This window comes from Haemaphysalis longicornis, unplaced genomic scaffold (assembly GCF_048455015.1).
Source record: "Haemaphysalis longicornis isolate Haplotype H1 unplaced genomic scaffold, Haemaphysalis longicornis Haplotype H1 scaffold_7, whole genome shotgun sequence".
Classification (NCBI taxonomy): Eukaryota; Metazoa; Arthropoda; class Arachnida; order Ixodida; family Ixodidae; genus Haemaphysalis; species Haemaphysalis longicornis.
Window position 1 is genome coordinate 74,131,039 of NW_027526422.1, and position 13,511 is coordinate 74,144,549.

A 13,511-nucleotide genomic window follows, 5' to 3' on the forward strand; every position below is an offset into this window, starting at 1 on the left:
AACGCCAAACCAACACCCTTTTCCTATCAAGGCAATATTGCAGGGGCTGTATAAAAAAGAGGAAAGGAACTCGTGCTTCGCTTAAAACACAAGACACCCAGGTGCGGCCAGGCGCTGGTAAGAAAGCATAAGTAAACAAATCAAAAGGCAATGTTTGCCGCAATGTGGGCGTATATGAAAAGTAAAGGTCAGGCCGATTTAGATATGGAGTAAAGCCGACCAAAAAGGAAAAGCAGAGCAAGGTAAGTAAATTGGAGCAACGCGGCACACATTTAGCATCAATTTGAAGAAAAACTAAACAAGTCAATGATTCTCCGGGAGGAAGGGATGATGAACGTTGATGGCCCATTTTTTCTTCGTCATGTCAAAGCAAAAATTCAGCAGTATTTATGAACCTTTAAAAACGGACTATTGCTAAGCCAATGCGGCACTTATTGCACAGAAAAATGTTTCCACGAGCCTGTTGTTGCCAGGGGGATTTCGGCAGCTTTAGGAGCGACCTCGCGCCATACCTTGCTTCCCTCTTGCCGTCCTCTATGAAATGTTGTTCATATAAGACTTTAAACTACCTACCATTATGTCATCTGCATTGCCCAGGAACGACGTGTTGTGTGGGGAGCTGCCTTTTGAAATAACGTGGTAAGAGACGAAAAAAAAAAGCCGTGGGTAGGAGTAATGGCAGAGAATCACAGCCAGGTAGAGCGCGTATTTTTCCTTCGCGCTTCTTGCCTAATTACATTACCAAAATTACCTTCACAGACGCATGCTGTATTTTTGTTCGCTGAAGTTGTCGAACAACGCTTGTGAAAAACTCAATGTAATAAAATCGTACAGACAACTCGGTTCGTCCTTCGTTTCGGAATCTCTTACCGGCAAACATTTACGAGTCGCAGAGCTGTCGTCAAATTACACTACCATATTGTCACAAGCTGAGGCCCAAGGCACAAGTACAGCATAGCGCTGTGGGCCCAGCCTCAGACGAAGGCAAAGATACATAGCATCTAGTCTAGCTCTAGATCTCTCAAAGCCAACATTTTGTAAATAGTAGTAGTAGGGAACGTTTGTGTAAAAGGAGGACCACTGGTAACGATGGAGGAAGGGAATGAGGAGGGAGGAAAAGGGTAAGTAAACAGATGTTCGTAGTTTCAGAAGTCTCGGTTCTCTGAATGAATGGACCAGCTCCTGGTATCGGCAGTTCGGACCACGTCCCCTTCAACCATGGTTCGTGTCAGTTGTCCTGCCTCCACTTAACAATATCAGGGGCAAAACCTTAAAATTCTATAAGCTAATTTGAGGCGTTACAGAGCGAATGCTCAATAAATCGTCTTGAGTGCATTTCTTGAAGAAATATCAAAGGATGCCAAACAAGCGTTGGCGTCCAAACTGTCACTCGTTATATTTTCGCCAAACACAATAGTGTCCCACGGCGCTATCCTTATGTTCAGGGGCCACTGTTTGGAGTGACAGGGTTGCTATGGTAAGAAAACCTAACCGATTCTATCGAAACCGGCTTCAGGAGGGAGCGAGTGCCGAATCTGGAAGTTGTCTTGTACTTGAACGTAAAACTTCGGGACAAACGAACAGCTGTTTCCAGTATAATAAACCATATACAAACGCACTCGTAGTTTAACCAATCATTTATTCAATTATTCAACAAAAAAATCATTGGATTGATAGTAATAAAAATTGATGTAAAATAATAAACCAGCCGGAAACCAAGAGGCGGCTGGGCCGGCCGCCCCTGGCCAGGGTCTCTTCTCCATGGCGACAAGACAGCCTAATCCCTCAATGGTGCTTAGGTGTCACAGGAAATGGCATAAAGTTAAACCTGGATGCAACGAACCTCTATGTAACCAATCCCTGAATTTAACGAAGTTTTGCGATTCCCCATTGCCGCCCCGCTGAAGCCCATGTGTTTGCGATCTCTACGTAACGAAACGTCGCGGCGGTTAACCTTGATGTAATGAAGTCGGCGAGCTGATCAGTCATTGTTTTTTGCACTTTTACTCAAAAATCGACCGGAGGAATGAACTATTTAGCGATTACTAGCACTACCGTGAGGAGTCAGCATGAACGAAAACGTCTGGAATCACCTAAACACGAAATTTGTCATTATCACGATGATGATGATGACCGTCACGACGACGACGATGATGATTAATGGAGGGGCAAGCGTCATCCCGTGGCTAACGAAGCAGTTACTTATGGTTTTGCTTGTGTAGCGTGACACCACACCATCTAGCAAGAATAAGGCTTCACGTTTTTTTCGCCCGCACCGCAAACTACCGCACGTTCCCACGTGTGAGTGCGGTTTCGCTTCCAGACCTAAGTTTTGAAAAGCTAGGCCGTCCTGTCGGCATGTATGCTATAGTCGCGCGTCTCCCCTTTATTCTGTGGTATCGGTTTGTCGCTGATAAGTGGCTGCTACTAGAAAACGAAAAGTTGTGTCTTCGCAAGGTAAGTGCGCAATTTTATATGCCTCTCCACTGGCGAGAAAGAAGCATGTTGCCGCCTTGTGTAGTATCCCACGGCTAGCACCCTCTCCACAGTCTCCAACTTCAATCTTCAATCATCAACTTCGCAAAAAGGCACCCTTTCAGCATATGTTTGGTTCTTGTAACGCGTCAAGGTGACGAAAGTGTCATAAGCAAATCTGATACCCAAGTTACGTTTGTTAATACGGGGGTAAGTGACCTTGCTTCTTTGGGAGTGCCGTGTAGTACCCAAGCTCATGCGAAAGCAGCAGGCGCAACTCGCGCAGTTTTTCGCTGGGAATAAATACATGAAGAGAGTTCACCTTCACTGATGTCTACCTACATGTAACAAAAACTTGCGAACTTCTGCCAACTTCGTTACATCCAGGTTTAACTGTATTGATATCGACTGAAAATGGCATAGAAGATATTGACAGGAAATGGCATATTGATATTGACTGATTTATATGCATCTGTTCTCAATTACAGCCTCAGGGCGTACAATTGTGTGCCGATACAGTTCTACGTGTGTTTGGAGTACAAATCGCCAATGGCCCACGTAGGCGGAAAAAGGCGCCGGTGTATTGGCCTTGGGTCTTGAAGAGGGGCTCCTGAATGACAACACTGCCAGAACCTCGCCAAAAAACCGGCTTTGGCCTCGGCTGCAAAGTGGTGAGAAGGCAAATTCGTGGAGGGGTAGAAAAATTCCACGTTGATTGCCGAGAAGCCGGAGTAGGAAGTATGAACCACGGAACGTTCCTTTAGTGCGGGTCTTGCGATCGATGGTAGCTGCAGGAGATAACAGAGCCATTCGTGATTCGTGAAGTGGCGTGACACAGGACAGGAGGTACACAAAATGGACTGCCCTCTTTCGCGTTTTTTGCGCATTCTGTGCTAGACTAATGAAGCAGGATGCCACAGCGCATGCATTAAACGATCAACATTGTTTCGGAGCGCCACCAGGGATGTTCGCGCTCCTAGGGCAACCACACCCAACATAATTTTGTCTAGTTTACTAACACGAAGTAGCCTATAGCCGAATTAAACCGAACAAGCCTTTCTGAATGCGCCTTGCGGTTCAATAAATTGTCAGTACACTGACGGACTAACGAGATATTTTATAAGAGCGCTGTGTTTACCAGACGTTTGCTTTCTTTTAATATCGAAAGCATTACTGCATGGTAGCGTGTAGTTTCCTGTGCGAACGTCGTCCACTGTGCGTGCCGGGAAACAGCCCTGAAGATAAACCGTCTTAAACATAGGTACTTGCATGCTGAATCACGCTATCAAGTTAGTTGCCTCCACTGTGAGCCTCAAGTTATACTCATAAAACGAAAGTTCAGCATTTATAGGATATACGAATATACCGATGTGCTGAATTCTGTCTTTCGCTGGAAATTCTAGTAAGGTCACTTCATTTAGAACGTTTTAGATTTGACAAGTGTACCAAGCCAACGTGTTAGCGCTGGTGGACGTGACGTTTACTGTTATCCAATTTCAAGGTACAGGATATAATATTTCACGTCCAAGCGAAAATCAAATCGAATTTAAGCCTAGAAGGGTGATTTGAGCGTTAAGCTGCAAGAGAACTTACTTGTTTCGGTCTTGCTCGTGCTTTGAGTGGCAGTAGCGTTGGGTATGGCGGTAGTTATTGTAGTTGTTAGCTTCCATAGTGGTACTTGCAGCAGTGATGGCGGTTGCAGTATTAGCTGTAGTGGAATTGATAGTTGCTGCGCTATTAGTGCTGTGTGTAGTGGTTGTAGTTAAATTAGTCTTCGTGGTGGCAGTGAACTTGTTAGCTGTGGTGGTTGTAGGTGAGCATGTATCAGTGTCCATCACATTTGTGGAATTACAATTGTGGCAACTGTAGTAGTTCTGGTGGTTGTAGTAGAACCTGTGGTAGTTTTTTGAAGTTATAGTTGCTGTGTAATTGTGGTGACTAGTCGTTCACCCGGTTGTGGGTAAACAATAGCCACTGTGGTTATGTTGGAATATAATTTTGACGTTGTAGTGGCTGTGGTGATAGTAGTTGTTGTAGCTGTGGCGGGGTAAGGATTGTAGTTGCGGTAGTATTGTGGTATAACTGTGGGGATTGTTGCAGCTGTGGTGGGGGTGGTTGTAGTGCTGTAGTAGGAGGAGGAGTCGCTGTGGGGGGTGGGGTATGGGGTAGCAACTGAAGCTCTGGATGTTTTTGTGCTGGGTGTGGTTGTAGCAGCGTTGAGTGTAATGTCGTGTCACTGTAGTCATTGTGATTGCAGTTGGGGTTATAATTTGAGGGTTTTAGTCGGAGTGCCGGTAATATTTTGGTTGTACTAGTAGTTTTTGTGGGGGTATCTGTGGTGTAGTGCGAGGGCTCATGTAGGTAATGAATACAGTATTAGTAGAATTGTGGTGATTGTAGTTGTAGTGTCTGAGAACGTTGTGGTGGTGATGGTGGTTGTAAAAAAGCAGTTGTATTGGTAGTATTTCTACCGACTTGTGGTAGTCGTAGTAGTTGGGGAGCTGGCTGTGGTGGGTGTAGTTGTAGTAGCGGGAGCTCTTGGTGTGTTGTAGTGGTGGGTGTGGTTGTAGTTGCAGTATCTGTGGCGGTGTGATTAAATGTAATGGTGTTGTGGTGAGGGTCAGAAAATCGTGGTGCGGGTAGTACTGCGGTTGGCGCAGGTGTAGCTGCAGAAATAAAGAAATGAAAGAAGATAATCAGGCAAGAGACAGAGTAATGATGGAAGGCGCCATCACACAATCTAAAGCCTGCGAGTTAGAAAGCAACCCGTTTTGTTCTCCTGCCCTTCGCCCAACAAAAGGCTTTCGATCTCTCCTACATGAATAAATTCAATAATTTATTCAATGCCCTGCTCTCACTCACTGGAACTGATATCGATGCTGTCAAGTTTTAGTAATCTTCGAGGGTTCAAGAAGTAAAAAAAGGAGTTCCCATGCTTATCGAGATGTTAGATAGCTCGACTCTGAGCTGAATAAGCGGAAAGATGCATGCAAAGCCACAACCTTGAGACCACATTTCACCGGTGCTATAAATGCATTAAACTTTCTAACCCATCTGCTTGTCCATCTCGAGTGCTTCGCGGCGAATGTATTGGGTGCGTCGAAGTTGTTGCGCCACATCTCGTTGTGGACATCCCGAACGAGTCAGCCCCAGTCCATCTCGACGCGGCCGAGCGCGCATCTCGTTGACGCGGGCCGTGCAAGCATCAAGCTTGGCGCCTGGGGCCATGGCCGCGAGCTGTTTCTGCTCTTTTGTAGCGTAAGCTACACTGGCCGAGGTTGAGCAGTTTTGCGTGGGCCATGAAGGGCCGCACTGCGCAAGCGCGAAGAGCATGAGATTATTTGGATTTAATTGAATTGTATTGGAAATACAATCCAATTGTAGTAAGGGTGTGTAGAGAATTGGGTCTCCACATTCGCCAGACTGCGCATTTCAGAGGAGTGACGTCATAGCCGCGGCTGACGCACTGGCGCCGGCGTGTGCCCAGATGTCGGCTCCATTGCGCAGTATCCATGTCTGTCACTACGCCGGAGCCGCTTGACAGCCGATTCGCGTGGCTCCTGGAGAGCCGTGCTGCTAATGCGCGAGGAGCAGTGACTAGACTGGACTGGACTGGATTGGATTGGAAATCGTTTTACCAGAAGGAAGCATGATAATCAGCTAATCCTAGACAACCAGGAAACCTAAGAATAACCAGCTCAACCCTATAGCTCACGCTATGTATATCCTGGCATAGCCGAGCTAAGCCCCTGCTCATTTTCTCCCTGTAGCTGTGGAAGATGCTGCTCACACGGGGCCAGCTGTTGACCAGGGCGAGGAAGAGGCTCCGGGTGCGCCGGGGCTCGGGGTCGACGAGGTTGGACAGCCCCACGCCCTCGATGCCCAGGTGCCGGAAGACGCTCTGCATCAGGGCCAGGAGGTTCAGAGAGGGCACCGTGCCCTCGATGTGGGCCCCCTCGGACGGCGGCAGGCTGTGGGGCATATCCAAGGCCGCCTCGTTCAGCCCCAGTGGGCGCAGCGCTTCCAAATTTTGGAGCTCTGCAACTGCATTGTGATGGATTAAATCGTGTGTGTATCCTACCGAAAGGTCACCGCTCCTTTAAGTTCTGTCACTTGTTCATGGACAACAACATAAATATTGTTGCGTCGCATCTTGGGGTTTCACACCTCAAACCGGCACCCACTCAAAGAATCGCTCACTGAACGCCAAACAGCAGGTGCAGGATTCGCCCTGTACACCCCAAACCCAAGCCTTACGTCTACGGAGTGCCCACCCTAGAGTTACACTCATCTACGACCGCGCTACAACCTTTCGTGCTTCAAAGACGCGAGGCTTTTATAGCTAAGCTGTGTACCTCTATCCTCAACGGTTTCATCTCCATGGGCAAAAACGTCAAGGCACCAATAATACACTTTTACACCGATAAAAATATACTAAAATATTTTTTCCGGAAGTAAAGGTTCACTATAGCTCAACAAATAAACAATACAGCACTCCATTACTGCGCGGTGAAGGATAGTTTATGGCGCCCAGTTTATTCGGTGGTTCATTTATTTATTTCACTGGACTTCTGTTTCTTTCGTGCTTCTGCAGCACAGCTTGAGCATGCCACCGCAACGGCTACCGAGTAGGGTTGCGGGTCGACTTGGGAAGGTAATTAGTATTCATGAAGTCGTCGCTGCCCTTCTTTCCTTGCGAGATGGCAGTTGTTTACTACGCCCTAGCGTCAGTTGTTTTGGAAACTACCCACAACGCCCAACTAGTTAATCTTTGTGGTTCTCACGCACGTATGAAGCAGCAGCTTTTTTTTCATTGCATGCTCAGACGCTTGTTTACTGGTCAAGAATTACGGACTTATGGCCTATATACACCAGCAGCAACGCGGGTGCGTTACGGTAGGACCTCAACTTGCTTTTATGACAGCGCCATCATATTCTAAAACTGAAAGCAATGCCAACCTTTAGGGTTAATTCACGTAATTACCTAAGCCCATTTTGACAGGTGTGATAGATCGGTCAAGTAAACACGGTTTCAGGTAACCCCGAGGTTTCAAACTGAATGCATTCCTCTAGTCTATGGACATCTCGCGTCTAGTTGGATCTTCTGCGCGTACCACACTTCCGCATTTATCGTTTCGAAACCAAAGTGCGTCCAGAAAGAATTGCAATGAAGTTCCCCTTCCCGGTGTTCGCTGAAAATACGCCTGTCAAATTATCCCTGTCAAAATACGCAAATTAATTGGCCTTATAACATCTACTTCATGGGCATAAAGGTTAATCACACACGAAAATATGCAGTTTGCGCGACCGCGAATAAACACCGCGATCTTGTTTGCCAAAAAACAATGCCTGAAGAGTGTTCACTTTTTTGTGGTCTTGGCCAGACGGCCGACGTGGCTCGTGCAAGAAGCGTAAGGAAACTGTATAAAGGGACTTCGTATACCCGTGCAATTTACGTCAAAGCGAAAGTCCAAAATACACTCTCCCAAAGTCCAAATTCAACCAACGTCCTACCTCGCACCACCTAAAACCAACCCTGCTGATAATATATTTTATCACCAACCTCACTATAACACAATAATCATACTCATCGCTTTCCCGCATCATATCAAATTGCGCTCGGTATACTAAGACTGACGAGCAATCTGGCCCTCCTTTGCAAAACTTACAAAACGTACAAGTGCGCACCGCCGTTTCGCGGCACGCATATCTTGGCACGCGCTAAAGGCATTCTCACAGGCGAGATCTTAGAAGCCCATCACGTAATCACAGAAGCGGATGGGTGCGTTAGCACTCCGTCAATCCTGCTGTCTAATGTAGAAGGCAACTTCCATCGAAGAGAGCCGCCACCATGAGAAAGTGATCTTGCACACATTGATTGCCACACGCATCCTGCCAGTTTTTACATGCATTGTTGTCGTCTAAGTAGGTTTGTTATCTTCACTTTCCGGTTCATTCTTGTTCTTATCATGTTTATTTTTTGTCGCGCAAGAGCAAAGTTGCGCCCTTGTGTATATATACTTTACGTGTCTTTCGTTTTTTTTCCTCTTTTTTTAATAAACAGTTGCAAGTTTGCGCCTCGTCGCAGTCCCTTTGTTGTCCAATTCGTCTTAGTATGCCCAGCGCAATTCGATATGAAGCAGTAGCAACCAGCCCCATTCTACGTCCTTTTCAGCTTTCCTGCAACTGTTCAACGTTGGTTTCCTGCAGCGCGTTTTGCTTGGACGCACGACGCCATCAGTAAGGCATAGAAAGCTTCGCCTTAAAAACTCATTTCGATAACCTTCATCGCTCTTATACATCGGCCGGATCCAAAACGTGGTACAGGGGCTCGTACCCTTTCCGTGGCCCACCTCGATGCCGTGGCAAACGCCGTGAGCAAATTCCTTCTCGTGATTACGTCGTCAGGCAGGTACACGCAGAAATATGGACTTTCGTGCGTATGAGCCAATGAATGTTCGCTGGGTAATCGCGCGGCCGATCGATGGAATAGTTGTACACTGCGCCGGGATTGACTTACTCTTGCCGGACGTTGCACGTCGGGCGGTGTCGGACGTCGGGAAGGTCTTGCCGCCGCCGCCTCTGCTCGTGGATGATGTGGCCGTGGCCGTGCGTGGGGCATCGTCTACGCTCATACAGCACAGTGAACGTAAAATTATGGATAGAAGGCTAAATAAAGGTTGATTCTCATTCTTAAATGCATATGCACCGTTGCGCCCAACATCAAACCGGTTGGCGATGGTCTCAGAGTTCCTCCCGGAGGAGACAAAACAATAAAATACAGAATGAGCCGGCAACTCTGCTGTCCTGCGCAAGCGTGGATCTGCGCATGTTTCTCAATTGACGCTGCAGGGTCTCGACTGCACTTCGCGATAGGCATGTTTGGCTATTGTAATACTGCGCAAGCGATATCAATGTCTCTGCGTGCAGACATGGCGTTACATCAGTTAAACTGCGCGTGGTACACCCGGATTAGCCTCACAAGTCTGATGAAGCCCCAAGTCCAGGAGGTACCAGATAACTGTAACAGGTCTACGCCCTGACCGCGGAAACACAAAAGTACGTCGTTCTCACCCTTGGCAGCCTCGGGAGGCGAGGCTCGCACCACTTGAACTGGCGCAGAGACGGCTGAGCGGGCGTCTTCAAGACGCTTCTTCAAGACGCTTCTTTAAGACTTGGAGCTGGCGGGCTGAGCAGAGGGTGCGGCCGAACGCGGCGAATGTTCCTAATCTTCTGAGCGCATGCCCGGGCGCGTGATTTATTTCTTCTTCATCTTAATCGAAGAGTATACAACGACATCTGTTGTTCTTTATTGTTTCACGTCTCTTTCTAGTTACATACACATAAACAAACAGCGAAATGCAAAAATAAGCATAAAGATTAGCCTATCCTTGGGGGCTATTTGGGGTCTTTCAGCGCAAGGACATATATGGTCTGCCGTCCCCGTTTACATCATAACGTCCGGTTGGCTTGCCTTTGAGTTTGCTCCTTTATCCGCTAGAATGCTACTCTTTACGTCTGAGATAATTTATTCTGTTTATGTTTTTCATAGTTATAAGTGTAAGTTGGCGGAATTTCTCGTTCGTCTTAGCATACCCAGCGCAATTCGATCATCCGATATGATGCAGGAAAGCGACGACGATGACGATGATGATGAAAATGATGATTTTATTATTACGATGATGATAAAATACATTCTTACGCTTATAATTTCTAGCAATGTAATGGTAGGCGTCATTTACGAAGAAAACCAGCAACCTAACTAAGGTAAGCGCCACTAGTTTATTTAGATGACGCAAAAAAATCGTGTCCAAGTACGTGCAACACCAATACCGATATTCTAACTTGCTGCAAACAACGCAACAGGCAACGAGTTACAAGATATCCCTCAAGGGTTGCTCAGGGGACGTGAAGCACACTTTTGCAAATCCGTGGAAAAATGCCCGCCGTTCGTGACTGACAGCCTCTTTCGATAAAACTAGTGCTTATGGCATAAATGATGCGAGTTTGTTTCAAGAAGCCTCCGCTTACTTTACCAATCCCCCCACGTAGGTATGTGCTCCGAGGGACGGAAAACAACCGAGTGAAATCGCCGAAAGGACAAGTGATACCCCCCAACGAATACCCACTGCTCAACGCGCGAACATACGGGTGCTTCCCATCCCACGCCTTATGCACCCCACGTACAACATTGGATGACGAAAGGATCGGACCCGCCTCCTTCTTCGAAAATACGGCAGTTATTTAAGTGCCCTTTACAACGACGCCACTCCCTACCACCAATAACTAGCACACGTAGCTGCCGTAGTGCGCTCCGACGCCACCACCCTCGTTGCTTCCAGCCTGCAAACAGCATCAACAAGCACGGCAGAAGAAGCCGCTATAGCCCTCGCCATCACTCACGCTAGGACTCCAACTGTCACGGTGCTCACGGACTCTCAAGCCGCCTGCCGCCGCTACGCTCAAGGCAGAGTTTCCACTCTGGCCCTCCATATTCTGTCACAACGCCGCACTCTACCCTTTACCTGCATCGTGTGCACACCGAGTCACACATTCCTCCCTGGGAACGAAGTGGCTCACGCCACGGCCCGCCATCTTCTTACCCGGGCCCTCCCAGACGAGGCCTGCCGCCCCAACCTCGACCACGGTTCCCCCGCTCTGACCCCCCTCCAACAAACCTACACCGACATCCTGTACCACTTCAGGGCCTCCCGACGCACCTATCCGCCTCCTCAGCCTTCGTTCTCCGTTTCCGACACCCGAATCTGGCGAAGACTTCAAACTCACGCATACCACAACCACGTCACCCTCCACCGCATCTCCCCCACCTGCTATGCACCCAACTGCGCACGCTGCGACACTCCCAACCCGACCCTGCACCTTGTATGGATGTGCCCACTGAACCCCCGACCACCCGATCCCCCTTCTGTATAGCGATGGGAGAGCGCGTTGCACAGTTGCCAGCTCGAGGACCAGGAAGCCCTGATCTCTCGGGCGAAGGCGGCCGCTACCCTGCGCGGCCTACCGGAACAGGATGACCACCCACCGCTCCTAACTCTTTCTTTCACATCCCCTCTCCCTTTTTCTGAATAAATGTTTTCCAACAAAAGTGAATTTAACTCGAGTGCAATTAGGAAACAGTAAAACAGTGGGACGGCCGGACGCAGGCAACCGAAACTGCCCACACAAAGTGGAACGTTGTCAATGGCTGCAGTAACGTGGTCCACGTCAGCTGCGCGGCAGATGCCGCGCAGCTTCGCGGCATCATCAGCGCGGCTGATGTCAGCGCGGCTGATCAGCTGACATCAGCGCGGCTGATGTCAGCTTCGCGGGGAACCTTTCGCGCATCAGCTTCAGGGCCGAGCACCTATACGACGTCACCAATGCTACTATACGCAATTGGTCGCTTCCTCCCAAAAAAATACAATTGTGAGCTTACGAGAAGTATACGAGATCCTTGGCTCTGTGTTGTTCCCATTCGAACATTCAACTGATCCTCGAATGCTCTGAGCTTGCTGCACAAATTCAGTGTTTCCAAGTTTGGCGGGAACGTTAACAAAGGCGTCCATAAACTGGCAGTTTTTTTTTAACTTGTTACTACACTCTCCTCTTAACTGATTGATTGATTGATTGATTGATTGATTGATTGATTGATTGATTGATTGATTAATTGATTGATTGATTGATTGATTGATTGATTGATTGATTGATTGATTGATTGATTGATTGATGGGTGTTTAACGAGCCGACGTTTCACAGGCGATGAGGCGCGCCGTAGTGGAGGGCTCCGGGTTAATTTTGACCTCCGGATAATCTTTAACGTGCGCTGAAACCTCGAAAGCACGGGCGTTTTCGCTTTTCACCCAGGCTTTAAAAGTTCAATAATTGTGCATGTTGCAAGTGCAAGTTCAATAAAATTGCGTTCGACCATGTCTGGGCGACGTTGCGGGCTGCTTTGGCAGAGGAGGCTCTTCTGCGTTATGGGCTATACTAGCGAATTCTGTTTTCAAAAACACGGAAGTCTCTGCGCACCTAACACTACACTCCACACAAGTGAGTAAACGCGGGATGCCGTCCACCTAGCAACTTACGTACTACAGTTGAAAACGGAAACCAGGGTACAGCGCCAAAAAAAAAAGCGGAACGAATCCGGAGCCGACCGATAAAAGTTGGACAAAAAAGGAACGATGAACGACCGCGACAGGATTCGAACCTGCAATCTTCTGATCCGAAGTCAGACGCCTTATCCATTAGGCCACGCGGACAGATGACTCATCTGACTCTTCTTCGGTGTAATGTGTGTTTCCATGAGCGGTGCGATCGCGCACGAGCCATGTCGTCGCACACGTAACAGAATTCCTATGATAATGGCCTAGCGACATATGTAAGTATAACATTCAAGTGTTACGCGACAACCAACGCCTGCCTACCAATGTGCTCTGCCGAGCCGAACCGTGTCAAACCGCTGCTTGGAAGCTGGTCGGTCCGTCTAATTGAAGTAAAAAGTAGAAACAGAAATACAATTCCAAAATAAACACAAAAATTCTGAAACAGGCCCACGTGTCCGCCACAGGACTCAACCTGCAATCTTCTAATCCCAAGTCATATGCCGTATCCGGCATTTCGTTAATTACCATATTGTAGAGCTGAAAACCCGTGCAGTCGTTAAATGTGATAGCTGCCAAAGTGTCATTGCGCTTTAACGTGTTACTAGGTTCACCAAGCAAATAGTTAGCAGTTATAGGCTGTCACCTTGCCGCGTTGCAAGCAGCCGGGAGCCTATTTTGTTTTGCCACATCTGTAACCTGTTTGAACATCAGTGTAAGCTTTTTTCGCAGCGGTATTCTGCTTGGTGCTTTTTAAATATCTTCGTACTTTGCGTGATATTTACTATGCCGGTAACGATAATATCATGTATCCTGAGTTTCTATTATTCTGTCTACCCGCTCCATTTCCACCATGTTTCCTGCTTCCCTGTCATTTGTGCGTTTGTGAAGCGTGCACGGTAGCGACACCGAGGCGGCTCAACATGTGTC

At 47.8% G+C, this 13,511-nt stretch overlaps 1 protein-coding gene and 1 non-coding gene across 2 annotated transcripts; both read right to left on the bottom strand.

Annotated features, from left to right (window-relative positions):
• Positions 1 to 3,138: 3,138 nt before the first annotated feature.
• LOC144145955 (uncharacterized) lies at positions 3,139 to 9,632 on the bottom strand. The gene is made up of 5 exons (XM_077677827.1): positions 9,550 to 9,632; positions 8,996 to 9,100; positions 6,266 to 6,519; positions 4,069 to 5,141; positions 3,139 to 3,263 (listed from the first exon to the last, which is right to left on the bottom strand). The coding sequence occupies exons 3-4, from the start codon at positions 6,455 to 6,457 to the stop codon at positions 4,755 to 4,757; spliced, it is 579 nt and encodes a 192-aa protein (XP_077533953.1). The 5' UTR covers positions 6,458 to 6,519; positions 8,996 to 9,100; positions 9,550 to 9,632; the 3' UTR covers positions 3,139 to 3,263; positions 4,069 to 4,754.
• A 3,035-nt stretch (positions 9,633 to 12,667) lies between these two features.
• Trnar-ucg (transfer RNA arginine (anticodon UCG)) lies at positions 12,668 to 12,740 on the bottom strand. The gene has a single exon. It is a non-coding gene; the product is annotated as a tRNA-Arg (tRNA).
• Between the last annotated feature and the right edge of the window lie 771 nt (positions 12,741 to 13,511).

What these genes read in the sequence shown, in the direction of transcription:
- LOC144145955 (XM_077677827.1), bottom strand. Translation starts at nt 6,457, where the DNA reads ATGCCCCACAGCCTGCCGCCGTCCGAGGGGGCCCACATCGAGGGCACG. An exon ending in TGGTCAACAGCTGGCCCCGT is followed by an intron (nt 5,142 to 6,265) that starts GTGAGCAGCATC and finishes TTATTTCTGCAG; the next exon opens with CTACACCTGCGCCAACCGCA.